The sequence below is a fragment of the Pituophis catenifer genome, unplaced genomic scaffold, assembly GCF_029215685.1.
Source record: "Pituophis catenifer annectens isolate HBS135680 unplaced genomic scaffold, rPitCat1.0.hap2 SCAF_10, whole genome shotgun sequence".
Classification (NCBI taxonomy): Eukaryota; Metazoa; Chordata; class Lepidosauria; order Squamata; family Colubridae; genus Pituophis; species Pituophis catenifer.
Window position 1 is genome coordinate 1,322,468 of NW_027256890.1, and position 27,393 is coordinate 1,349,860.

The 27,393-nt window shown below is 46.8% G+C and overlaps 2 protein-coding genes across 3 annotated transcripts in view; one reads left to right on the forward strand and one right to left on the reverse strand.

Annotated features, from left to right (window-relative positions):
• Positions 1–15,918, forward strand: PRR14L (proline rich 14 like). 2 transcript variants are annotated; one of them, XM_070951588.1, is made up of 6 exons: positions 1–5,052; positions 8,940–9,008; positions 10,158–10,308; positions 10,722–10,828; positions 12,644–12,715; positions 12,967–15,918. In XM_070951588.1, the coding sequence occupies exons 1-6, from the start codon at positions 218–220 to the stop codon at positions 13,244–13,246; spliced, it is 5,514 nt and encodes a 1,837-aa protein (XP_070807689.1). In that variant the 5' UTR covers positions 1–217; the 3' UTR covers positions 13,247–15,918. The 2 variants fall into 2 exon arrangements, with proteins under 2 accessions (XP_070807689.1, XP_070807690.1); XM_070951589.1 differs by lacking the exons at positions 10,158–10,308; positions 10,722–10,828; positions 12,644–12,715; positions 12,967–15,918 and adding an exon at positions 5,193–5,239 and having other exon boundaries at positions 8,940–9,007.
• A 115-nt stretch (positions 15,919–16,033) lies between these two features.
• Positions 16,034–27,393, reverse strand: part of LOC139321850 (lactotransferrin-like) — a 29,548-nt gene continuing 18,188 nt past the window's right edge. Inside the window, exons 12-17 of the mRNA XM_070950767.1 lie at positions 26,956–27,138; positions 25,436–25,586; positions 25,179–25,261; positions 24,228–24,412; positions 18,613–18,790; positions 16,034–17,581 (exon numbers count right to left, since the gene is read on the reverse strand). Coding sequence (XP_070806868.1) covers positions 17,529–17,581; positions 18,613–18,790; positions 24,228–24,412; positions 25,179–25,261; positions 25,436–25,586; positions 26,956–27,138 — 833 coding nt within the window. The 3' untranslated portion in view covers positions 16,034–17,528. The remainder of the gene's footprint in view (positions 17,582–18,612; positions 18,791–24,227; positions 24,413–25,178; positions 25,262–25,435; positions 25,587–26,955; positions 27,139–27,393) is intronic.

The following is a 27,393-nucleotide window of genomic DNA, read 5'->3' on the forward strand; positions in this document are numbered from 1 at the left end:
GGGGACTGGGCTGTTTTGTAACACGGGAGAGCCCAGGGCCCAAGCGAGGACAGGTGTGCTGCTTGAGGCCAGTCAGTGCTCAGGTGGAGTTGCAGTTTCAGGAAATGGCAGCTTCGTCTCTCAAGAGCCTCTCAGTCCTGCCTCGTCTGAAGAAGAAGAAGAACCAGCCTTTGCCAGACAGGCTGGGGAAGAGAAGTTTCAGAATTCAGGCCAAGAAATGAATGCCGTTTTTAACAGTCCATCAGTTCAGCAAGAAACGTTTGGCACACCCAGTAAACACAGCCTTGCTCTGGCTTTGGAAGCTTGCCCACCAGGCATGAGGCTTGAAACCACAGGTCAGGCTTTTGAAGGCAGCACACCTTGGGGTGACCGCATGGATCTCTCTCAGGCTGTCCGTGAAGTACAAGAGGGAAGCTTAAAGAGCAGTCCGAGCGGTGGAAGGATGGAGGATCTGGGAGAAGCCTCTGAGCTGCAAATGGCTGAGGCTCCGTTACAGGCAGGGAGCCCTCGGGGAGAGCTGTCCAACGTTGAGCACAAGAGGGATGACAGCGTGGATCTTTTTTCTAGCCCTGTGCATAAGGGAATAATTGACATCCAGAAAGGATCTGCTGTGCACGGCTGCTGGAGAGGAGGTGGAGAACGTTTTCCTTCAGAACACGGCAGATTTCTAAGTCCAGATGAACAGCTAACGGGGCCAAAAGACCGGCATTCCGAAATTGGCTGCTCCTCCCTTTGTGATGTTGTCCAAGCAGCATTTGAAGATGAGCTAAGAGTGAGCTCTTCAGAGGCCAGCAGTGTTCAAGAGGATAGAAGTTCTTCTCTCAGCCATGAAAAATGTATCACTTTGGGAAAAGGAAATGGAGCTCTTTTGTTGAAAAGAAATTACTTTGGGTTCTTTCAGAACAGTTGCAGTATAAAGTCTGCTTCTGCGTTTCTCAGCTGCTTGGCTTCTCAGCTGAACTTGGGGGGGAATGGCTTGCCCCTCCGAGTGGAGCCTAAGGACAATCTGAGGACGGCCCTCCTGCTCTATGATTTAGCTCTGCCTCGGTGTGCTACCAGTTCTTTCCGTGTCACAGAGATCAGTGTGTGTGCTGATGAAAAAAGCCTTAAAGTCCCTCAGCTCCATGGCCCATCTCCATTTGCCCAGAAAGCTGACCCAGGCTCAGGTCATGGAGGGCCCATGGACAGCCTGTCTCCAGAGGGAGTCATTGTGATGCGAAGCACCGGTGCCTGGCTTCATCACAAGGAAGCATTTGCTCCAAGCCAAGCCATTGGCAAACTCCAGGCAGTAATGAATGAAGGGGCCTGGGAGATGGTCAGATGGGTGCTGAGAGGGGCAGAAAATGGGGAGATTGCTATGGAACCCTTCTGGAGAAAAGCACTCCGCTTTAGTGACCGAACCGTGAATGATCTTTCTTCTGCTCCAGAGGAGATCTACGCCCTGGCAAGAAATCTCTTCTTAGATTGCAAAAATCTACAAAGAGGCAGAAGAGGGGCAGCCACCCAAATCTCCTTCGGCTTGGGAATAAGCCCAGCCCTTTTGGAGTCCAGTGTGAGATTCTTTTCTCTCCAGAAATGTTTCAGTTGCTCTCCCTACAGAAGTAACTGGGTGGCCTTGGATAGGGCTGGAAGCCCCTTGGGCTCTGTTCATCCTCTGGAGGTTCCTTGCTCTAATCTGCCAAAGGCAGAAGCTGATAACCAGCGTGTTGATGGTGGAGATGCTGTTGGTGATTCCAAAAGCATTCTGCAGAGGAAGAGTAATATTTTCTCTCCCTATGGAAGAGTAGGAGTCCACAAAGCTTCCTTTGGAGCTGATGCTGGTGGAATGAAAACAATAGGAAATGCAACAGTACGTAACAATACTAGACTGTTCTTTCATCTTGCATTTGATGGAGACTTGAGCAAAACTTTCCTTCTTTGTAGAGCCACTTTTAGGAAAGGTCAGTGCCTAGAAGAGGAAGAACCATATCGGATTCACCCCTCTTCCCCAGCATGTCACCTCTCTTACTTAAATAAAAAAGGCTTCTCTTTATGTACTAAACATTCAGCTCAGCAGAGGGAACCCATTTATCAGATGAAAATATTTCTTTATCCATGTTATTTCCTTGATTGTTGCACCTTGTTTGAACAGAAAAATGATTCACCAAAGACAGAGTTTCTAGAATGCCAGCAGCCTTCCTTAATTTTCTACAAGAAACTAAGTCATCATGATTTGCAAACTGTTATCAGTTCGGCTATAAAATATGTCCGGTGTAATAAAAATGAATCATTGCATTCAAAGATGGAACTGAAAGTAACCCCACCAGCTACTGCACTTTTAACAGAATATCATCAAGGTCCATTTCAAGAAATCATCGTTGAATCATCCAATAATAATACAGGGTCAGAATTTACTGGCAATCAACTGAATGAAGACTTTTTAGAATCACAAAGTCCCAGGACACTATTCAGATGCTCAGAGTCTACTTCTGAGTTACTGAACCAGAATGATTTTGTGAAAAATCGGGCTCAGTCGAAGACCGATGATCTCCATTTCGCCTCTGAATCAGTCCACAAAAGTCTATCAGAGTTCAATATTATAAATGGATTATTGTCTGCCAGCAAATTGGTTTCATCTCCTTTTCAAACAGGCCCTACAGCGTCTGCCAAAATTAAAGGTCAGGAAAAAATGAAAGGACTACTTTTAAAATCATACAGAAAAAGAAAAATACCAAGCTTGATATCTGCAGGCTTAGGCTCCCAGAATAAAAAAATGTGCTTATTTCCAAAAGAGGCAGCATTAATGTCCCGTTCTTTGAAAGCTCACGGCTCTCCTCCTGCCCAGCGGCACTGCCGAGGGGCTCTCCTGCTTGAAAGAGAAGCTGATGGCTGCAGCCAGCCCTTCGGTTTGGGAAGCGAAAGGCTGAGCAGCTCCCCCAGACGAGATGTGGCTGCAGCTTGCCCTCTAACTCACAAGAGGACATGCCAGCATTTCAAGGGTCCCAGCGGAGGAGCGCCTGTATCCCTGTATCCTTTAGAGCAGTTCTTGGAAGCCAAACAGGATTTGGAAGCCAGCCCAAGAGAGGCCGGCCGGACAGCTAGGATGGCGGAAGGATTTCCAGTTCGCATTCTTTCTGACACTAAGGAGTCTTCAGAAGCCCTCCTGGACAATGTAATGCTTCCTTTCAGGGGTGGGAAGGTCACATTTTCATTCAAGGCCACGATACACCCAGGACTTCCTCTTGGCTTACCTGAAGGCATTTCAGAATCTGATTCCAGGAAAGCCACAGATTCCCCAGAGCCATCGGTGACCTGGGGGCATGTAGAGAGCCCGAGTTGTGCGCTACAGGCGAAACTTTTCTCTTCCTCAATGAAAGCAGCAGAAACCCTCTGCAGCTCAGTGTCATCATCTTCTGGCCTAAAAGGTGGGAGGTTAGCAAGCTCCCCCACAGGGCCCAGTATGAAAGAAAGACGTTTGCTGAAGGTTGAGAGCGGACAGGAGCTGGCAGGAGGCTCAGAGAAAGGGCTGGAAGGGCACATGGTGGCTGAGCGTATCGGGAGGGGAGATTCTGAAGCAGGGCCTCAGCTGCCACCCCCAAAAGCCAAGCCCCAAGTGGGAAGGAGCCCTGCAACTGGACAGCCTCCAGGCAACGTCTCCAATGAGAATGCTGCACGGCCCACTTTGGCATCTCTAGGAAGAGCCGGGCAGAAGAGGCGGCAGCAGGAACCCCCTTTCCACACGCGAAGCGAATCAAAAAGGCAAAAGAGAGGCCGCAGGTGGGGAGAGACGGCAAGCCTGAATCGTCACTTCTGGAACCGTAGCCGGCAGGCTAACCGGTGGCCCAGCTCCATTGGAGCTTTCAGCAGCTTCGCTCGAGCTGTTGGCTGCCGTCAAAGCAGAAGCACCGGCATCTTTGGGGATTTGCGCCTGCAAAGACCTTTTCCAGCATTCGGGAAAGTGGCCTGCATAAAAGTTGGCATGCCAAACCGGCGAAGGGCACCAAAACCTCTGGCATCCAAGGGCCCCTCTGAGACGTTCCCTGGGGAAAAGGGGCAGCTTGTTTATTCTGCACAATTAGCCACTGAGCCGGCAGCCCCGCAAGCCATCCTTTGGGACCCCCCAGCAAAGCAGCAAGGCCACCGGAGCAGCACTCTGGCCTCCTTCTGGCTCACCGGGCAGCCCAAAGATGCCGCCTTGTTGACGAGGCTGTCCTGGTTAGCTGAGAAATTGCTGCCCCCCCTATGCCAGCCCTTCCCGCCTCGCAGGGTGCTGCTTTCTTCAGCTGCCAAGTGGAGCCCGCTTAGGAGGAGGAGGAGGCTGCTGGAAATCTTCTCCTTCGTCAGTTTAAAGTTGCGCTCTCCCCCATGGTTCAGCAGCTGCTGCTTCAAGATGGAGGGCTCCCAGGCTCTGCCCGTTTATTCCATTGAGTCGACAATCCTGTGCTTCTTTGAGCTGAGCAGCGACAGTTCCTGCGGGTTCAGGACTCCAGTTTTCCCAGTGTCTTTCCCTCACCAAATGGACATTGGCCCCACCAGGAAGCTCCCCAAGACTGGGTCCCCAAGCCTCATCCCCAGATTTGCTCTGGGGCGTCCACAACTTCAGCAGCCCTCTGCGTGGAGCCTCTCTTTCCTTCTGCCTCAGAGATGCCCAGATATCACGGGGGCAATCCAGAAAGACGCTGAGCCCGGTTCTGCATCGGCCTCCAAGGAGGGAGAGGCCATTGCTCTCAGTACGGGCTGCCCGACCCCCGGCCTCTCTACAGCCTTAGCTTTGTTTTCCCCCGGCTGCTACCGTGCTTGGACGAGGAGAAGACGACACCCCAGCAGTCGAATCCCAGCAGTCCAGCGGCTGAGCCAGCTGCAGTTTGCTCAGGGCTTAAAGGGGTTCCAGTGTTGCACTTCCGTGTCGGCCGACCTCTTCCCTTCCTTGCCCTCTTTGCTGGGCAGCATCCAGTTCATCTGGAGCCAGCATGGACCGTCCACCCATCTCTCCGAATCCACTGCTCTGCATTCCAGTTCCAGCAAAGGACAAGCAGCCCTCCCTGCCACGGCCGGCCTGAGCCACAGAAGCAGGTAAATGCCTGTCCTCCTCCTGGGAATCAGCCTGTATGTATGGTGCTCTCTTTCTCTCTCTTGGGTGGGAGATCTTAGGCATGTTGGGTAAATCCGCTTGTTCAGGGAGATCCCACTAACTCTGCTTCTCTCCCTCCCAGCCACTATGAGGGTTGTTTGTTGTCCAAGGACACTCCACAACAGAGAAGTATGTACCCAATACTTTACTGTAGCAAACACCTTGCATAAGCTTTTGCTTGGGGTTAACTCCACAGTGCTAGGATTTACAAGTAGATGTACCCACATAAATAAATCGCTGGTTCTTAGCCCTTACAACTGGTCAAAGTCTTAAACTTCGGAAAGGGGCCTCCAACTCCCTCCAAAAGTTCTTATACTTGTTGGGATCAGGAACCGTCTCAGTGTGCTGGTTCTTTTTGTGATCCCTGGCGAACTCCAAGCCAGGCTCTGCTCTTAGAGCTGAACTCTAAGCCCAGACAGAATAGCAATAGCCCTTAGACTTATATCCCGCTTCACAGTGCTTGACAGCCCTCTAAGCAGTCTACAGAGTCAGCCTCTTGCCCCCAACAATCTGGGTCCTCAGTCTGGGTCCAGAATCGTACCACAATGGGCTGCTTCCTGGAGCACCTGGTCCTGGCAGTTGAATGACAGCCCTCTTGCCTGCCTATAATGGTTGTAAATGCCCAGGTGTTGCCTCCTGCTTCCTTCCGGTCTCCTAGGACTCCCACACTCTCTCTGCTATCTGTCCCTTTTATGGGTTAAGAGTCTGGATGGGATGAGGCTCCCTAGGGATGTGGGCACGTTCCTGAAAACATCAGGGCATGGCTCAGTTTGCTAAAGACTTAGGATGCTGGCATAGATGCCGCACTATTTCCCCCAACAAATTGAAGGGTGTGTGCGTGTTAATTGGCCCCTCTGATCTCAGATTTCTGAGATGGTTGATTTTACTGCTCTTTGGGCAAAGGGATGGGCTGAGCTTAGCCTTGGGAAGTGTTTCTGCCTGGCTGTAGCTGCCGTTTACAAAGGCAGACAGTAACCTCAGCTTCACGTCCTCACAGCCACACACGGCACACCAGGGGCCAGGAGATAGGCTGCAGAAAAGTGAATGACCTCACTCCTGTTTGGAAGCTGGTGCAGAGCCCCGGATTCTGAGGGAGGAGAGGTTTGGTGAGTCAGCCTTTGGGCTCCCCTTGCCTTAAAAGTGGCATTAGGCAGGCAGCAGAGAAGGCTGGCAGGGAGGAACGTTCCCCCAGGCCCTCTCTTCCCCTGGCTCAATTTAGCAAGATGGGGAGATTGATTTATGGAGGACAGTTGGGTGGTTTGATTTCTAGGCTGGATGTGCATTCTGTAAAAATTCAGTTTCTTTTCTCCCTTTGCAAGTAATCACAGAGGTGTAAATATGAGTTAACAAACTCAAAACTGTTTCTGCTGGACAGGTGATAACAGGAAAAAAAGCAATAAAAATGATAAAACAGGTTAAGTAGTACTAAACCTAATGGGAAAAATTATTTAGAAGTTACCCAATTGCTGCTTCTCCCCACATGAAGATCACTGTTTATCAGGCAGGGATGTCAAACTTGTGGCGTCACATTGTCGTCACGTGACGTATCATGACTTTTTCCCCCTTCGCTAAACGGGGGGTGGGGGTGGGCAGCCCATGATGCATGCGGGCCGCAAGTTTGACACCCCTGATCTAAGGCGAGGGTGTCCAGCCTTGGTGACTTTAAAACCTGTGGACTTCAATTCCCAAAATTCCCCAACCAGCGTAGCATAGCTGGTGGGGAATTCTGGAAGTTGAAGTCCACAGGTCTTAAAGTTGCCAAGGTTGGACATCCCTAATCTAGAGCTCAAGTCAGGAAAATTTGCAAAGGAAATTGCTGGATAACCAACCCAAGGCAACACATTTTGCCTAAGCCAATAAGGCTGTTGGGCTTTTTAAAAGTGTCCCAGGGCACCATTTGTGGAGCTTCCATGCAAACAAAATCCTTTCTCTTGGCTAAACAAAACTTAAGTGACGTTCCAAACCCAAGGAGGAGATTGGCTTCTTTATTTATAATTGCTGCTTTGGAGTGAAACTTCCCAAACCACCTAAAAGACAAAGACAAAGAGGCCGCTTGCTCTTCGTTGGGTGGCTGAAATGTAAGAACCTTTCAGAAGGCGAGCTTCCCGTAGGTGGTCAGTCATGTGGGTGACCCTTGCATTATTACCATTATGTAGGCTCCTTTGTGGTCATAACTTGAGGACTAACTGTATGATGTTTGAACAAGTGGAGTTAGGAAGGAGGCAGGTGCAAGCAGGCGTCTTGACTCCCAGGTCTCTTCCACTGGATTTTCTGTAATTCTGCAAGCTTTGTTAGTTTCTGGGCTAGCGCCAAGTGCTTCACTGAATAACAAGAGCAGGAAGGGACCTCGGAAGTCTTCTAGTCCAACCCCCCTGCTCAAGCAGGAGACCCTGGACCCTTTCAGACAAGTGACTTCACCCGTCTCTTCTTAAAAACCTCCAGTGATGAAGCACCCACAACCTCTGGTGGCCAGCTGTTCCACTGGTTAATTGTCCTCACTGTTGGGAAGTTTCTCCTTAATTCCAGGTTGCTTCTCTCCTTGGTTAGTTTCCACCCATTGCTTCTTGTCCTGCCTTCAGGTGCCTTGGTGAATAGGGTGACTCCCTTGTCTTTGCGGCAGCCCCTCAAATATTGGAACACTGCTATCATGTCACCCCAAAGGGCAGTAAAATCGGCCATCTCAGAAATGTGAGATCAGAGGGGCTAATTAGCACACACCCACCCCTCAATTTGCTGGGAGAAATGGTGCGGCATCTATGCCAGCATCCCAACTATTTAGCAAACTGAGCCATGCCCTGATGTTTCCAGGAACGTGCCCCCATCCATCTTTGCAGTAGACCAGACCCATCCAATTCCTGCAACCGTTCTTCATATGTTTTAGCCTCCTGCCCCTGCGTGAGGTTTCAATCTCGGGTCAAGGTGGGGCTTCCGCCTTTTAATCCTCTCTCACGTAGAATCAAGCTTCTGTTTTTGCAAAAGCAAAGATGGCTTCTGAATGGCCTTTCCACAAAGCCCTGCGCTGGTTCCAGCTGAAGGTTTGATGAAAGCCTGCCCAGGGAAGAGCCCTTGGCCCCAAGGCTTGGAGATGGGAGGCAGGAAGGGTTGCCCCCGCATTGCTCATCAGGCCTCCCACCCCCACCCACCCCCACCCCGGCCAAACGTTCACCGCTTGCAGCCTGCAATTGGACTTGCTCTTGGTCCATCTGAAGGCCTCCTGGAGTGGAAGCTCAAAACTCGGTCAGTCTCTCCAGCGCGTGTCCAGGCAGAATCCCTTGCCCTTTGTGCTCAACAAATGAATTTGCATGGTTGAAGCTCCTTGCTTCGGTCCAGCTCCTGCTAGGAATGCCCTCCTCGAGGCTGGCCTTTCCTGCCCATTTCAGAGGTGCCGGCAGAGTGGGAGGGAGGATGGCAGCCCAACGGAGGGCTGGGTGGTGGCAGGGATAAGCTTTCCCTTGTCTTAGGAAGCCATTTGGAGCTGGGCTGCTGCCAGAGGGAGCTTCCTCCCACCCAGTTCAGGTGTCCATTTTTGCCTTCGGCGCAACTTCTGCTTCCTAGACCAGCAGTCTCCAAATTTGGCCACTTTAAGACTTATGGACTTCAAATCCCAGAATTCCCCAGTCAGCGCATGCTGGCTGGGGAATTCTGGGAATTGAAGTCCACAAATGTTAAAAGTGGCCAAATTTGAAAACCTCTGGCCTAGACAAACAGGCCGGGAAAGCTCTAATTCTAATTCTTCCTTAGAATATAGATTCAGTGAATAATGTCTCATTCTGTGTTATGTTCTAATTTTCTGTTTGTTTTCTGTGATTTTTCCTCCACTTTAAACCAGCCTAAGTTTGCCTCCCCTGGTGCCCGGCCTGCCAAGTGACACTTCCAGGGCTGTGAAGAACGACGTGAGGTCAGTGCGCTCCTCCTTTCCCCCCACCCAAAACCTCCTTAGATACAAAAGAGAGCAATTCTGTTCGATTTGCCTTGAGCTCCCCCTTCATCCATCATCTTCAGCCTGGCTCCCCTTTTAGAATTTATGTCTTATTTCTACTCTACCCGTCTTACCTAAGTGTCTCTGGGCAGTTTACATAATACAGGTAGTCCTCAACTTAAGATCAGCCCCAAATTTCCCTTGCTAAGCAAGACAATTGTTAACTGGGTTTTGCCCCATTTTACATCCTTTCTTGCTACCGTTGTTAAATGAACATGGTTGTTAAGTGAGAGTCAGTTGCCAAGCATCCGAGTGTTGGTCACATGACTGTGGAGATGTTGCAACGGTTGTAAGAGTGAAAACTGGCCATAAGTCACTTTTTTCAGGGCCGTTGTAGCTTGAATGGTCACTAAACAAATAGTTGCAAATCGAGGACTCCCTGTAAAACAGAAGTAAATGGAAAGGTCAAAAAACACCCCCAGGGTTGCATTGTGTGCCCCCCCCCCACCCCCGTGTGCAGAGACAGCTGGGGAGCCTTGGCAGCTGAGCCTTCAGGAAGGCATGGAGGCTGGGGGGCTTTGTGGGGGGGGGAGGGGAAGCTTCTTCGCTCACAGTTGAGTATTGATTGGAGAACCCTCCTGCTTTAAGTATTCTACTGAAAGGTGGTTTCTCTTTTGGTTAATGAAGGTCCCCACAGTATCTGCCTTTGTTTATTCAGGTCAACGGGGGTGGGGGAGGGGGGGAGGTTCATTTTGCAACCTACTTTGTCCTTTTAAGTTGCTCAGGGCTCCACCAGCCCCGATGTGGAAGATGACCAGGCTGAGTGTTATCAGTTTGGAGTCTCTTCACACCCACGAGAGTCCAGCCCACCTTGAATTCCATCAACTCTTGTCTCTTATCTAATTTGCTTTGACTGTTAGTTCAGATTCTTGCAGAGAGCTTAAACTTGCAATAAACCTTTATATTTATTTGAACCGCCTAGCTTTCCTGACTTCCCGGTTTGACACACCCTCCGTTTCTTACCATCTAACTTTGCTTGCCATGGATGGTTGACTTGACTGTCACGGTGTAACAGCTCCAAAGATTCCTGGGCTCAGCCATCTTTCCTTTCCTTTGCCCCTTTCCTAGGTTGGAATCCATCTTGTCTGTGCTGTTGCCAACATCTTGCCAAGCTCCCGAACCGGCTGACCCTCCTTTAGGCTTTCCAGCTCTTGGATCTGGAGATGGAGACGAAGCTTCTGTCCCGGCATCGCCTAAGACTGGAGCTCAGCTTGAAAAAGTAAGTGGTGCAGTGGAGACAAGACCTCGTACTAACTCGGGTGCTTTTCATTGCTGCACAGAGACCATATTTTTGTTGGTAGAGTAAGTTACCCAGGGTGGAAATAAACATGTGATAAGGAAAGCCTGCTGGGGCTGAAGGGAATGGAGATGGGGGTTACTCTCAGTGAGCATCAGCTCCAGGATCTCCTCATCTCTTAGCCCCATCTAAGGGTCCCTGGAAGAGCCAGTGTGGGGTTCAGCGTAAGGCTTGGGAAAGCCACGGAAGGGAGCTGTCCTGTTCTGGCGGCTCAGACATTCAAGGACTTGAGGGAGGAGAAGCCGAGATCATCCTTCACATGGACCAGAGGGACAGATGGGGAGAGGCCCATCTGGACTAATGCTGAAAATGTACATCTCTCTTTCCCCCCCAAGGATGAGTCGGAGAACAGGCCAAAGAAAGTGTCTCAGATCCGCATTCGGAAGACGATTCCTAAGCCAGACCCTAACCTCACCCCCATGGGGCTTCCCAGACCAAAGAGGTAAGACTGTTGCCTTCATCTGCCTACTTGCTTGGCACCTGTGAAGTCCTAGGAGCTGCCCAGGATTAGGGAGGATCGGCATGCCTAACCGAAGAGCCTTCCGGGGATGGGGAGGGTGTTAGGAAAGTTACTTCTGTGAAAGCGGCCGAGAGGTGCCCACCGGTTGAGAAAAACCCAGATCATTCTCTGGGTTGGGGGATCAGCATACGGTCAGCCCTTCAAAATAGACCAGAGGTGGATATTGAAAATATGAATACTGAAACTTATTATAGGGTTGCAGTAACAGACTCTTACAACTGTGGAAGCACCTGCCTCCCCCCCCCCACGTCTCTTGCCTTCATCCTCATGAGAACGAGAAAGACTCAGTCTGCAGCCCTTCCTCAAGGTTATTCTCACAGCCAGTCACAGTACTGGATAAGAAGACAGAGGGGCTGCAGTAGACTTTCTGCTTCTCTTCCTGAGCTATGATGTAAATGCCTTCCTCCCCCCCCCCCCCCACCCACATGGGATGTATCCAGACAGAAGAACTAGGAGTAGCAGAAGGCCATGGAGTTTGCAGGTGGAACCATTCCGGAGGAGCTCTGTGGCAGAAAGAAGGGCAGCCTTCCAGTACGGCTCCCAACATCCCGGGCAGCAGCCCCTCTGGTGACTCTGCAGAGCTCCAGGGAGGGGGGCCCTCTGTATCAGAAGCTGAGCAGGAAGCAGATCTCTCTTCTGTAGAGGCATTGAGTTCCTTGGCCCCATTTGCATCTGTTATTGATTTGGCTGCCAATCTGAAGCACCTCTGGATGGTTCACGCAAGTAGCACTCAGACCAATTAGGTAAAACAATCATAAAACTGAAGCAATAAAATAATAAAAGTACGCCACTATTTTTCACAACTCTAAAAACGATGTATATAAAAATACTATAAAAGATTTAAGACGTAGCCTTATTTAATCTTGCTCATAAGATGTATTGGTTCCCTTAGGAAGATCTTTCCCAAGAAACCTCTGGATGCAAATGGCCCGAATCACGTGGCCAAACTGCAAAGGGTGCACTGAGGCGGGCAGGCGGTTCTGGGCTCCTGAGTCCAGTCCTGGTTCTCTCTGGAAAAGACAGCCCCAGAAGTAACAAGGGGCCAAGCTGTATGAGAAACTGGCAGCACCTTGAATTGGATCTGGGCTCCGACAACACTCTGGTGTCGTTTAGCTTAATCAGTGTGCTCCCATCAGCAAATGGGCACCATCTTCCATACCAGCTGTAGCTGGAGGACACACGAACAGCACGTGGTGATAGTGTAACCGAGAGACGACAAGGGCATGAATGACCATCCTCAGTGCCTCCTGGTGATTTCCTCACGGCTGGCTAAAGGCTCTCTTGCCACAGATGTCCCCTTCCATTAACAGGAGTTGTTGGTCCAAGGGATCCTGTGATTGTGTGCCGATATCTTCAGCATGATGCTTGGGAGCAATAGGTGGAGCAGCCATCCTACCGGAAGGGTTCGGTGCCAGCAGAAAAAGTGGTGTTTTATGTGTATTTGCTTATTTAAATACTTCAAAAACAGCTCTGGAGCCTATAGATAGGTCTGCAGCTGAGATGATGACGCTGCTAACATTTGCAGCCATTTGAAGCCTTCCCTGCCTGAGGTGTTTTGCTTCACCCAGCTATGATAAAGCAGCTTTCGTACATAGCTGAAAGTCTTCTCCTCTCTGAAGTAGAGAGGTTACCATAAAAGAGCAGCTACCATAAAGAATGGTAACGGTTCTTGAGATGTGATGTTATTAGTTAACAAGATGAGTTGGTGGTGAGTTGCTGCCTCCTTTTGCCTTCCAGGTTAAAGAAGACCGAATTCAGCTTGGAGGAAATCTATACCAATCAGAATTACAAATCTCCCCCGGCAACCAGGTTGGTTACCTAGCAGGAGCCTGTAGACAGCATAGCATTGGAATGGGGGATTTGGTGATTTGCACAAAGAAAGTTGTGGGAAAATGGCTTGAGTGGGTCTCCCTTCTACATCTGCTCCATAGTTGCAACGGGTTATACATGGTTGTGCTCTGTGGCTTTGAGCCCGGTTGCTAATTGTGTGAAAGGGCTTTGGGCCCCTGCTCAGATTATAATGATGATGCCCAAAGTTCACCCCTTTTGGGTTTTTTCAGGTGCCTGGAAACCATTTTTGAAGAGCCAAAAGAGAAAAATGGGTCTTTAATCTCTATCAGCCAGCAGAAGAGGAAACGGATTTTGGAGTTCCAGGACTTCACCATTCCCCGAAAGAGGAGAGCTCGCAGCAGAGTCCGGGTGATGGGCGGCTACACTCGGGCGCAGAAGGCGGCCATCGAAGGAAGGGAACTTGACGTCCTCCTCATTCAGAAACTGACCGACCTTGAGACCTTCTTTGCCAAGGAGGAGACACAGGAACAAGCTTCATCGGGTAGTTGAGTTTGGGTCGATCTGCCGGAAGAGCTTGTGGCGCTTCAATGATCTGGTGTGCCTGGAAAGGGAATCTTGTTTTCCCAAGGTTGGACCAACCTACCTGACTGAACCATATAGTGATATTTTCCTACATGTTGGAGGAGAATAATTAATTTCTGTTAACCTTATGAAACAGCCCTGTCTTTAGCCTCCATTGTCACAAGGAATTTACATCTGTGGGGTTGGTTTTTATTTTTTTTTTAATAAAAAAGGCTAAACAAAGGCTACAGCACCTTCAGAGACCTTAGGATTGTAAAGGCTTCCCGAAGTTAGCCGTGGGTTTGCCTCTGCTGCTCTTCTTGTTCTTGAACCCTAGTAATGTGGCAGCCAGGATGAAGGATTTTTAAGGTTTGGTTTGGTTTGGTTTTTTTTAGTTTTGTTTTGTTTGTTTCTAGCAAATCTCCTTAGTTGCAGCAGGGCCCACTGTGTCCATCAGCAAGCATGTTTTGCTCAAAGAAGAGAAGCTGTGTGTGGCATCCAAATTGTGTTCTGTGGCAGACATACCTAGTTATGGCACTTGGTTTGTTTTGCTGCATGGGGACCCAGCACAGAGGTTCATTAGAGACGCAGGAACCCTAGGAAGTGGCTTTGCTCTCTTCCGCCTTCATCAGTCTGTTCTGCAGGCTTCCTCTCTCTTATGTCTTGGAATTAGGGCTAGCGAACTTGTAGGAAATTTTAATTGTGATGTGACGCCAGAATGCAATGAGACCTCAACAATCCTTCATTTTTGTGTGTGTGTGTTCCTTCTACCACCTCGACTATCGCTCAACACCTCTCCTTGATTCCCATTTCCTGATTGTGACTTGTTTGGGTCCCAAATGGAGTGAATTGTACAAATGCAGCATAAGAAGGTGGTTGGGAGCATGAGTAGCAGCGTGTTACTGGATCCTGGTGAAAGTAGCAGCTGTAAGAAGCCACACGGAAGAAATGTTAGACTTGTACTTTTCCTTAGGGGTGCTTGGGAGATTTAAACATTTATCTTAAATGAAAATTTTACATGATGATCAACAGCTGTTTGCTGTCTATAGTGCCTGTAATTTGGGCCAGGTTTAATGGCTGAATCGTTCAAAGGGTTTGCCTTTTGCTTCCTCTCTCTCATCTAAAATTTGCACTTTTGGTACCTTCAGGCTCATGTGGACGCTTCATATCACCTGTGGAGTGGACTCTGGGGGCAAATGAGGGTATGCCAGACAGGGATGAAAATGGTGGACTCTTCCTTGAGCTTGCATTCCATACCTGAACAGGCAAAACGATGAAATTGGCCTTGTAGATGACAGAGGGCCTTAAAAACGGAGAAGTAGAGGGGCCTTGCCACACGTGTGCCTGGAAGTAGAAATGTAGCATTTCTGCTCCACATTGTTTTCCCACTGAGAAAAAGAGAACGGGAACACTTTTTAATAGTTGAGAGCCAGAGCTGGTTTCCCGTCTGACTGGGTCATTATGTGTTTGCTGCTGCATGCAAATTGGTGACACCGGAGAGTCTCCCTTCGTACTTTGGATCATTGTAGAAGATGCCCGATTGTCTGTAATCTCCACATTTTGGGTGGGCTGAGCGGAATCATTTATTAGACGTATCCTTTTGTCCCATAGTGGGATTTTATGACATGACACGCCAGTACAGATGCCAATGTGGTGGCTCAGAGGTGGAACTGCTGCTGCTCTGACTGCAGCCGGGCAGGCGACTACTTGGCATTCCTCTTCTTCTGGCAACCTTAAACTGGCCGTTGGCGTGCTTCATCCCTTTTCTCGGTGTTTTATCAATTACATTGATGTGAAGACAAGGATTCTCAGTGTGGTTTTGCTGCAGCTGTCCAAAGAACAGGGCTCTCCAACCGTGGCGACTTTAAGCTGGTGGACTTCAACTCCCAGCATAGCTGGCTGAGGAATTCTGGGAGTTGAAGTCCACAAGTCTTAAAGTCGCCAGGGCTGGAGACCCCTGCAGAAGAAAATACGGCCACTGAAGTGACAGGGTGGGATCTATGGTCCACCAAGGAAGCTCCACCTCGGAGGGGGCCAGAGGTGGGGGGGCTGCTTCTGCTGAAAGGCCCTCAGACCAGGCCTGCAAAAGGCAGCCTGCCTTCAAGCAGCATTCTCCCCAGGCGAGGACCCAATTCTCACCCGATTTTCAGTACAATCATGAAAAAGATTCTACTAAGAGCACTTGAAAGAAATCTCTTCTCAGGAAAATGCGGAGGCAACCAAGGATGTGATTAAGCTTTTTTTTTGGGGGGGGGAGGGGGGGGAAAGACTGTAATATTTCCTAAAATCTAATTGGGAAAGGGCTGTGCCTATCTGGGAGAAATGGGGGGGGGGGGGTTTCCACTCTTCATGCAGGTGTCATCATGGGGCCAAGAGCAGCTCTTAAGCTCCAACAGATGGTTTCTGAGCCCGGTCAGACCGCCCCCCCCCCCCCGAGCCTCTTGCGGGCTGTCATTGGGAGCAGCTTGAAAGGAAGACCGCCTGGTTAGCCTTCTCGTAATCCAAACCAAATGGGAATTTGCACACTTCTGTACTGGTGGCTGTTCTGTGCCATTATCACATGGTTTTTGTTTATTCCTGTATTTTATTTTATTTTTTAGTTTCAAATTCACTTTTTCTAGTGTTTGTTTAAATTATGGAAATAAAAAATTTAAACAAAAGCGCTGCTGGGTTTTTTAAAAAGCTACCTTCATTTAAACATTTCAAAAACACAAAGCGAAAAGGGCAAATGTAAAAAAATAAAAGAAAGGTAAACTATATGTTCCAATTATTTTAATATAAGCAAAACTGTTAAGTACAGTAAACTGAGAGTGCAATCCTGTACGTTGTTCTGAAGTCTGAAGCCCCAAATTGAACTGACATGCAAATGATGTTTGTTAATACTGTACCACCAACTCTGCTTCAGCATAAATGGAAATGTCCCCTATGGATGATACTCGGCTCTGCTGCTGAGATTCCTGACTTTCTGGGAATAGATTCTGTTTAGTGAGTTTGTACGTTCCACATTTCTGTGTATTCGTCAATTACGGTTTTTGTTCCCCTCTTCATTCCCCTTCGTTTGGAAAGACGTTTGGGGATTTGTGGCTCACAGCCTTAATTCCACTTCTGAATGTTTCAGGGATAGTGGTGGCAGATCAATTGGCTTCAAGACTACCTTCATTCATAGCATTGCTATCAACCTGATAGTTCTCTCTCCTAGTTGTAAAGTACAAGTACCATTTCTGCAAACTTTATTACAGAGCCCATTAGCTATTGTAAGCTACCACAGAAATGTCAGGGACATTTAATGTGCCAGGGACCTCTCAGAAATTCTTGGCTGTGCAGTGATCTGGAGATAGCCTTGTTTATTTAGCTGAACTATTACACCGGGTGCAGAATCTAGAAAGGGCTGGGTTGTTTTTTCAGGTGGAGCGGGAACAGCGCTATAAAATTAATACCCCATGCAATTGCTGGCCATGTTAACTGACCTCAGGAGGGAACACCTCCAAGAAATCCCTGTTATCAACCAGCCTAGGAAGAAAGCAAAGGCAAGGGGCACGGTGCCCACATGGTTGCTCAGCGGAGGACACGGCCATAAAGCTGCTAGTAACCTGGCTCAGTTTGGGGGGGGGGGGGCTCATCACTGAGGCAGATGCATTTGTGTTTAGAGCAACTGGGCAACAAAAAGCTTTAGTGCGTCCTTGGAATAAACTTTGGGATGTTTCTTCGGTCAAGGGGAGGATTAAGAGGAGGGTCCCGGCTCTTACATCCTGCTAAAGCCAGAGAAACAGCTCCTGGGGTTCCAAGGTGGCTTCTTGCCAGGGACTGGGGAAATTGGAGCTGTGCCATTGTCTCAACCAGTTCTTTCCAATTCAGATGGAATTTTGACTCAGAAAAAATGGACAAATCAATTCTGAATGCAGAAGTGATGGGAAGCAACCAGAGGGAGATGCAGGAGTTCCCAAACCAGCCTCTCTCTCTCCTGATGGAAGGCAGAGGACAGGCAGGGTAGAGCTGAAAAGGTGGCAGGTGCAGTCAAAACCTGGCTGGGATTGTGTATCCTAGAGATGGAGGGGAGGGGGAGTGAGAGTTAATCCATTGCATGAATGCCTTCCATTGGCTAATGTATCAGTAGGATAGATTCAAAAACGGATTTTCCAATAGATGCTGAAGGACACTTGGACGCTGGATAAGAAAATGGGGAAACCAGAATCGATGACAGTAAAAGCTTGTCTAAGTGTCTCCCTCTTCTTTTAGCTGGCAGAGTTGGCGGGAGCTTCTCTGGATAACTTCAAGGCTGTGTGGAAGAGGTACAAGTATCCAGTTCGCAAAAGTCTAGGATACCTGAAAACCAAAAACGGCAGTGTTAAATGTCTCCAAGGGAAATGTGCCCACCGTGGCATCCGAGAGGGCCCCTAACTCAGGTCCCCCACGATGATGATTAAGCACACAGCAGATTAAGCAGACAGATACGTTTGTGCATCATTTAAATTTCTTCAAAATCTCAGCTACTTGAAAAAGCATTTTATCAGAGGGCAGAATTCAATTCTCCCGGCATCAATCTCAACATTTTAATTCAGGACCTCAGATATCTTGGAGGACCAGCCGCACCATCCCTGGCATGGGATGGAAGACAGCAGGGCCCACTGGTCCGCTGAGGCTGTGGGACAGGTGGGCTCTAGCTGAATCATGTGCGGTAGGAGCTCCAGCCTCAAAAAGTGGGTCAGGAGGAAGGTTCTTTCTCCTATTGCCTCCCATGATAGTGTCCTTCAACAAAAGTATTCAACCTTGCCAGGTATGAACTAGGAGCTATTATGGAGACAACAGTTGATTTCCAATTTTCCTGCCAGTCCTTGGAGGTTTCACGTTCACCACCAGCTCCAAATCCATTTAATCTAGGAACTCAAAGATCCTGTCAGGCTGTTTTTTACCGATAAACGAAAACATTTTTAGTTGAGGGTTGAACTGTAGTGTCCTTGGTGCTCTCTGAGCTTGGCTGCTTTCTTGCAGATGCTTCTTCACCCAAACTAGGTACTACAGTAGGAGTCCTCAACTTTAGGGCTCAAAGCATAGAGTTAAGGTACATGTTTTAGTTTCTATTCTTATATAGCTACCTTAAATAACCTAAGTATATAAACACTAGAATTTGGTTTTGGTGTGAATGGCTTTACTTTCTCTGGATGGAGCAAATCAGAGCTGGCTGAGGAATTCTGGGAGCTCAAGTGCCACATTTGGAGACCCCTGAATGATTTCATTCTACTGGGCCGAGTCTCTGGTGTCTTTCAATGCATCAACACCACACAGACAAGAGAGACAAGGGGAGTTTGAGCTGAGGGGCCAGCCTGGCACCCGTCTCCTTCACAAGGACAGGTTACCTGCAGAGGTGCAGCTGAAGACGGATTGAGCAAGCTGAAAGAAAGACTGCCCAAGAATCGACTTGAAGTCCAACTGGCCTGTGAAGATGAGGCCTTGAGTAGCGTCTTTGAAGAGCAGGTCACTTCCTCCATATCTCAGTGACTCAAAGACCTGAAAACGGCTGTTCTTACTTGATTCCTGAAAGGAAAGAGGCCAAACTGGAGAGCAGGGACTGCCAGTAAAGCCTGTTGATGTTGGGGGGCGGGGGGGGGGGTGTAGAGGAGGCGAACAGGTGGACTGCATAGGATGTTGTCATAGAGGTCATTCTGCTGCTTGCTTCGCATTGCATCTTTTGCCAGCTTGACATCGGCAACAGTGGGAGGGGGAGAGATTGGGGGGGTTGAGGGTTGGGTTTTTTTTTTTTTTTTTTTTTATTGAAAAAGTTTTCAAATACAAATTTTTCCCCTTTTTTCCTTCCCCCCCTCCTCCCTAACCCCCCCTCACCACCCATCCCCCCGTGACTTCTTCACACCAAAAACCTAATTCATAACAGATTACATAATATTTTACCATCGCCTTACTCTCTCCTCTATATACTGACCCTTACTTACTAAAAATATTATTAATATTATTACTTTCCCCTTTTACCATACATTTCAAAAAAAAAAAAAAAAAAAAAGCAGTCTGCTATAACATTGTATGATAACTTCTAGTTTAGCATAATATTATTATAACCCCCAATTTAGCAATAATCTACCCTTTTTGTCCTCCCCAAAACTTATATCTATGTATTGTTACAACATTTCAAAACAACCTTCCACTTTAAGACTGTATAATAAATCCTACTTTAACATTTATTCCTTGTGTATATTAATATAACATTTCAAAGCAGCCTTCCACATAAGTCCTAATTTAACATTTATTCAACTCTGTCCATTTCCTCCACTACCCTAAATATATCACTTAAACATCCCTTTTCTTAAGCTAATCCATCAGTAGACTAACATATTTCCACCCACTTTCCTACAAAATTACCATACACAACAATTCAATTCTTAATATCTGCCCACTCTACTAATATATATATATATATACATATATTCCGTTATTTAAAAAAAAAAGACAATAACTTTAAATTTATAATCCATATAATATCTTCTTTGATGTCTTTCCACTAGATTGTTGAGTCCCCCATCCATAATTGGGTAACATAGCATCCTGGTGCAACAGTTTGTTCAAAGTCTTCAGTCTTCATCTGCCCCCATCAGTAATAAATATCCTCATATATATATAAAAATAAAAACAACCACCCGAGTGACATTATAATTGTATTCCATAGAGTTGTAATTGTGGCTTTCATCAGGATTATTAATTCCCATCATCGTAATGGGTAACAACCAGATCTTCTGCATGCCCCAACGTAACTCTCTTGCCTTGTAGCTCAGAATAATTATAATATATTTATCAGTACAAGAAAAGAAATCCAAAATAGATAATTCAAATCCAACAGATTAAGGCTCTTTTCACATCCCAAAATTACGGCATTGCAGAGGTCTGTCACTGTCCTCAGGATGATATTAACCAATACTTCGCCTCCACTATCTTTTCACATATTCATTCATTTTTTTTAAAATCACTGGCTTCACCGTTGCTTAGTTTAGAAATTTCTGTTTTTATGAGACCTATTTCTTTTTTTCTTTTCTTTTTGTGGGTTTGATTTCCATCCTGTTTTCCTTTCTACAAGTTGTATATCAACTGATCGGTTTTCATTCTGCTTTATAAACTGATCTTGTTGGATCATCACGTTGAAATCAGATGCCGCTTCTCTCATATTTGTAGATAATCCAGCTGGAGTATCAAGAGAATCCAAAGACAGTTTGTCTACCACAACCTCTGTAATTCGATGTTTTCCCTTTATTTCCAACTCCTTCTGCTTATCCTGTATTGTGCCTATAGATGTTAAGTTCATTTTCAAAAATTTTTGATAAAATTCTTCCGCTTTTTCAACAGTATCTAATTGGTATCTTTCTCCTTGATATCTCAATATTATGCCAACTGGGGCATTCCACCTAAATGGAATATTTCTGTATTTTAACTCAGTCACCAGAAAACCAAATTTCTTCCTTTCCATTAACATCTTGGGGGGAAGCTCTTTGTAGATCCATATCTTCCTTCCATACAATTGCAAAGTAGAATTGAAGGAATTTTGCACAATTTTATTCCTAATTTCCTTGTCTGTAAAATAAATCACCACATCTCTAGGCAATTGCCTTTGCTTTGCAATCCAGGAGTTTATTCTGTACACTCTATCAATCCTACAAAACACTTCCCCAGGTTGAACCTTTAAAATCCCAGCCAGAATTTCAGAAGATATTTTCCTTAAATCATCTCTGTTATTTTCCTGTAAACCTCTGAGTCTGATCGCATATTCTGTAAAATTATAATGCATCATTAAGACCTCTCTTTCAATCCGTTGTTGTAAATTTTCTACATTACAAGACTTTTGTTCAACCTCCATTTTAGATTTTTCTTCTGAGCTATTGTCTTGAGTATTTGTCAAATCATTTTCAATTTTTTGTATTTTATTATCCAAATTGTCCTCAATTTCTTCCACTTTAGACTCTAATAAGTTAGTATTTTCATCCAACTTAGTCATAAATCCTACAAGATCATTAGCCATTTTAATAATCTTTCGATTCAAAATATCAAACTTTAATTGCACTAATTCTTTAATTTCCTGCTTAAATTTTTCAAAGTTCTGATTCACAATCTCATCCCTTCTTACAATCTCCTCCAAAAGAAATTCAATTATATTAAAATCGGTTTTCTGAGACTGGAGCTTTAAAACTTGGTCACGTAGTTTGTTAATGGGGGAATCCCCCCCCATTGCTTGTTTGTCCAACTTTAATGCCATGTTTCAACACAGACAAACTATTTTTCTTAAAAAGAAAAGAGAGGCAGCAGAGAAAAAAAAAAACCTCTTTCCAACCAAGATGAATATCAAATCTCCAGGAAAAGAAAAAACACAAAAGTAGAGCTTTATTTTAAAGTGTAGCCAAAAATATTTATTCAGCTACTTTGTATCTCAATAAGAAACGGAAGGACTCTCCCTTTCAGCCCCTTCTCAAGCCTCGGCAGTCGCCCTTTTTAAAGATTCTTTTTTCCTTTTCCTTTTCCTTCTTCAATAATTGTTATAAAATAAGTGAAATACTTGCAATTCGAGGTCACAGATCCAGCTCAAATCCCTTCAAATGTAACCAGGAGCATTTATTCTGCTATTTTGTAACTTAATAAGAAACGGAAGGACTTTCTCTTTTCAGCTTCCCTGCTCCAGTTTCGGCAATCGCCATTTTAAAAGGTCTTTTTTACTTTGTTGAATATCCTTTGTAAAATAAGTATTAATACTTGCAATTTAGGGTCACAGATCCAAATCCAAATCTCATCATCTTTAGTTAATCTGTTAAATATCTTAAAAGGCTTGTCTTCGTAGCCTTGTTCTGCAAAAAGGCAGAAGTCTCCCAACGCCCGGAGCGGGCGGCGAGTGCTATAGGGAGCATTCCTCCGCCCGCCCCCAAGAGTAAAAAAAAAAACCCCTGGGGGCTACGGAGAGCTCTACCTGCACTCACCTGCTCTATCCCACATTTCCTCCTGGAAATGGGGTTTTTCGAGCCGCCTTTGCGCTGTACAGGCGGCTCTTTACAGGCGAAGGGGCTGGCGGTCCCAAGAGACCGTCTGGTGGCTACGAAGAGCAAACCGGAAGTCCGAGGGTTGGGTTTGAAGCAGAGCCGGCCCTGACTGTGGGGAGCACCAGTCAAGCACAAGGTCAGCCAAAGGAATGTGGAGGTGAGAAAGACAAACAATGGGGGGGGGAGAGTGGGGGAGGGTGGCCAGGGGAAAAGGGGAAAGTTAATTGCATTGTTTTCCCGCCAAGCCAACAAATTCTGCCCATCTCACCTGTAAGCGCTTTGTTCTCAAAAAGTCTACTCTTGGCAAAAGAAATGAGCCAGGAGTCTTTTTTTCTTTGCTAATTAAACTAAGGGGGGTGGATGACACTGTCACACTAGTAACTCATCACACTAATATTGCAACTTGTGTACTCAGGTCAGGATGCAAGTGCATAGTCACAACTTCTATGCAATGAAATAACTGTGTGTGTGTGTGTGTGTGTGTGTGTGTGTGTGTGTGTGTGTGTGTTGTCATTTCAACATCACTGAATTGCAAGCACTACAAGTAATTATCGCCTTAAAACCTTTCAAAGTTAACGACAGCACTGAAAAAGTGAACTGTGATCTGTCTTCAGACGGATGACTGTTGCATCATCCCACAGTCACACGGTTGCAATTTGGGCCCTTGGTCACCAACTTGCATTTATGGTTGCAGCATCCGGCAGTCACGTGGCCTTCCCAGCCAGCTTCCAAGGAGCAAAGTCTACAGGGGTAGCCAGGTTCACTTAATGGCCATGGATTCACTTCAGGGCAATATTATTTGCTTAATGATGATGGTGATTCACTTAATGACCGAGGTAAACATGAGTGATGACTAGCTTAACAACCATAACTCCCTAATGTCTGAAATTCCAGTCTCAATTGTGGTCATAAGCTGAGGACTATTTTCCTTTTTTCTTTGTTTGCAGTTGAGGTGCCCAATTTGTCCTTTGAAATGTTTGTTAAAACAGTTACATCAATAAGACCAAACATTTACAGGCGGGAAGAATGAAAAGAAGCCTCTGGCCAACTCTGAGCAGCTCTTTCCACAACTGGGCTGCCAACAGTGCTAACTCCTGACTCTCTCCAGATGCTGCCCCTGGAAAAGAGCAGGAGGCCTACCCTGGTTGGAAGAGAAAGGCTGAGCCAGGAACCCCTGCAGGCACCAGCTCAGCCCACATCAAAGCCTCCACCTCATTGGAAGTGGACTTCCTGGCTCTCCTCCAGGCCGTCACTGCAGCCAAGAACGGACTCCAAAGACTGGCTGCTTCTCACGGGGTTGATGAGAGAGAACTAAAGCTAAAACAAATGATGGAGGCTAAAACATAGGAAGAACGGTTGCAGGAACTGGGCCTGGCTAATCTAGTGAAGAGAAGGACCAAGGGAGACACAGTAGCAGCCTTCCAATACTTGAGGGGCTGCCACAGAGAGGAGGAAGGGGGTCAAGCTATTTTCCAAAGCACCCAAAGGCCAGACAAAGAATAACGGATGGAAACTGACCAAGGAGAGATTCAACCTGGAAATGAGGAGGAATTTTTATTATTATTATTTGATTTATATGCCGCCCTTCTCCGGAGACTCAGGGCGGCTTACAATGCGCTAAGCATTATTTTTCAACAGTGAGAGCAATCAACCCATGGAAGAGAAGTTGCCTTCAGAAGTTGTGGGAGCTTCATCACTTGAAACTTTCAAGAAGAGACTGGACTGCCACCTGTCAGAAATGGTGTAGGGTCTCCTGCTTGGGTTGGGGGTTGGACTAGATGACCTACAAGGTCCCTTTGTTAATCTGTATCTATATACCCTGAATTAACTCTGCCCCCAAGATGATGCAGTTGATGGAAATAAAAGTGCAGGAAGATGAACAGACCAGACCTGCACGCATCACACTAAATGATAATCTTGACATGCCTTCAGTCAGATGTCAAGCTTACCTGGGCCTTTGCCAGGAAATCCTGGACCTTAGTGACAGTCACTGGTCGAGTCACCACAACACTGGGGGGAACACAGCCCAGGTTGCAGGTCCTCCAAGCCGTTATGGCTGCTCGGCTCCCGTCTGGGCAAAGGAGTTCAAAATCCCCGGGAGAGTAGCCGGTGGCCCATCCCGAGCTAGTCAGAACTGCAAGGAACAAAGTAACCAACTTGAACTATTCAGCATCACAACATTTTCTCACCAAATCTCACCAAATAATATGATCATTTGCTGATTTTTTGAGCACTGAACATGGAAGTGCCAAGGACAGAAAAGATTCCTAGTCAGAAATCAATCGAGGTGTGAAAAGTAGGCGTGGGGGAAAAAAGCAGACATCCAGGTAAATCCAGGAGGACCCTCAAACTGCAGAGCCGCTCCATCGAGGGAAATGCCACACAGAGTCAAAGGCAGATTCTCTCTGGACTCAGTCGGTTTCCGAGTCTGCAGCTATTCTTGGTAGCATTCATTCTAAGCCGATGTCTCCCCATCTAACTGGATACTTGCTGGCTTTGTGCTTGTTGATTTGCAAGTGCTGCATCTTCTTGCTGTGACCATCCCTGGTGCTGTTACTGGCTACATGTCCAGGGGCCCCACAGCAAAAGCCCAGCCCCTCATCTCCAATTCTTCTTTTCTCTCCTGACGACAGGAATCTCCTGGCTCTGCCATACTGGATTACAATGAGCTCATTGGGAAAGGAGAAGACGGGCTGTAGCTTCCCTTTTCTACCCTGCCTCAATTCTTCCATTTGGCCACCTGTAATTAAGCATTTTGATAGAGCTGGTTGGGGAATTCTGGGAGTCAAAGTTCACAAGTCCTCATGTTTCCAAGGTTTGACACCCTCGAGGAAATTTAACCTGAAGATTTTCATGAGGCAACTTACCAAAATCTGAAAAGATAACACAAAATATCTTACATTCAATGTTCTGAAGTAGGTTATGATGTTCCAAGAGAGCCACATCACCAAAGCTTCTGCCAGTGGGATCACCCAAGAGGCATCTGGAAGATAAAACAACTGTGCCAAAATGTCTCTCCTTGGGCTTGTATCCAAAGGAATTTTGAAAACCCCACAAAAAATCACAAGGCCCAAAGTCAGGAAACTCCTAGCCCTTAAGGCATGGCCCATAGTGATATTTTACTAAGAAGTGAAACTTTTTCTCCAGGATGACTCACCTGAGGGCCCCCAGATTGCCATAGTACCGTTCATGATGATTAGCTGCACACTTGGAGGACCCTTTGACTCTCCCCTCTTGTCCAATGCACACTTTGCACAGATTTCCACTAGCTCCTGGCATGCAGCCTTTCCAAAAAAAATTCTGGTATGCTTTGAGACAAGGGAAAAGGGCAGTGGTTAACTCAGCGGAATTATGCGATGCTGGTTTTCCATTTACTGCACACTGCACATAGACAAACCAGCCAGCCAAGGTGGGCAGCACTGCAAAGTAAGAAAAAGTGAACTTTGGTTTCTTAGAATATTAGCAGAGGGGGCTTTCCCCATGTTCTGGTTACAGTGCAAAATCAGGGAGGGGTGGGAGGCGTGTACAGAAAAGCATCATTGCTACCATTTGGGTAACTGCTCAGCGCCTCCAGGTTTGCAGGCAGCATAACCTCTGCTGAGCAGCCCCTGGAGAACAAGAATGGAGGAACTCTTCCCCTTCCATCCTCCTCCCCCACCCCCCCATGTTCATGAACCTTCCAGATGCCGCTGCTCTGCCACTGACTGGGCGGCACAAAATGCTAGCGTACAGGGACCAGTGGCTTGCGATCTTTACTGTACAGGGAGTCCTCGCTTAGCAACTGCAGTTGGGACCAACAAATAGGGATGCTAAGCACTGTGGTCACTAAGCAGAAAATCATATGAGTGCTTATGGCCTTACTTCCCCTTTAGGCCTTAAGCGAGGTGCCGGAGTTATCAATTTGACTTTCGCTGCTGTTTGTTGCAAGCCAATTGCAAAGCACCGAATGGCCATCACACAGCTGCAGGATGCGGCAATAGTCATAAATGCAAGGATTGGTCACAAAGCTATTTTACACCGCTGTAACCTTGAACTAAAAGAGGTAATCGGTACGTGAACCATGCCTTCCCCCTTGATTGCTCAGGAGGAGCATGAGAAAGGTGTGCTAAATTTTATTCTTCCCCTCCCACCCACAACAACTGAGCCAACTCTTTTTAAATTTCAGCTCTTGGGTGTTATGGGTTTGACAGGCTGAAAAGCCTCATCTGACTGCTCCGTTTGAGCCTTAGGAACCAGAGTTATTCTATGAAGTTGTTTTCTCACTAAAAAAGCAACCAGTTTACTTTGGAAATCCATAATCAGGAAATTGCAAAATCTGCCCAGGTGGTTAAAGATGAAGTACAACATGAGTAAAACAGGCACCCAAGCTTGTAATATTCTTATATTACCACTCTGGACATCTGTCTGGCCACTGAGAGAAACAAACTGGTGGACTAAGAGGGCTTTGCTGAAATCGAGCAGATCTGTTCATAGGAAGATCTGTTGGGAAGCTCATCTCAAAATCTGTCCTGTTTCTCAAGTCCAACAGATGCTGCCTCCTTGAGCTCCTGCTGTGCCTATTGCGGGTCATGAATCCTTTGACCCCCAATCCTGACACCTTCAAAATATCTTATTCCTACCCACAAGGAAGCTCTCTTCTTGAATCAAACTCTTCGCTAGGCAGACGGGAAGGCTTACCAGAGGTGAGGTTGCAGGCGCTGCTGCCGTTCTCCAGGGCCCCAACTGTGTACTGTGAAAGCAGCAGCCACCCTCCTGGGCTGTACACATGGCTGTGGCAGGAGCGCTTTCTCCTCAGGGTGTATCGGTTCACTTTCTGGTTGGCCTTTCTCACCAGGGCTACGGAGTAGAGTGGAGGAAGACCTGCGTTGCGAGAACATACTGTTACCATGAGGCAGCCGAAGAAGAATAGAATAGAATAATAGAATAGAATAGAATAGAATAGAATAGAATAGAATAGAATAGAATAGAATAGAACAGAACAGAACAGAACAGAACAGAACAGAGTAGAGTAGAGTATAGAATATGATATATTATAACACAACAAAATACAATACAATAGAAAACAGAACAGAACAGAACAGAATAGAATAACAAGTTGGAAGGGACCCTAGAGGT

What these genes read in the sequence shown, in the direction of transcription:
- PRR14L (XM_070951588.1), top strand. Translation starts at nt 218, where the DNA reads ATGAATGCCGTTTTTAACAGTCCATCAGTTCAGCAAGAAACGTTTGGC. An exon ending in GGGCTTCCCAGACCAAAGAG is followed by an intron (nt 10,829 to 12,643) that starts GTAAGACTGTTG and finishes TTTGCCTTCCAG; the next exon opens with GTTAAAGAAGACCGAATTCA. An exon ending in AAATCTCCCCCGGCAACCAG is followed by an intron (nt 12,716 to 12,966) that starts GTTGGTTACCTA and finishes GGGTTTTTTCAG; the next exon opens with GTGCCTGGAAACCATTTTTG.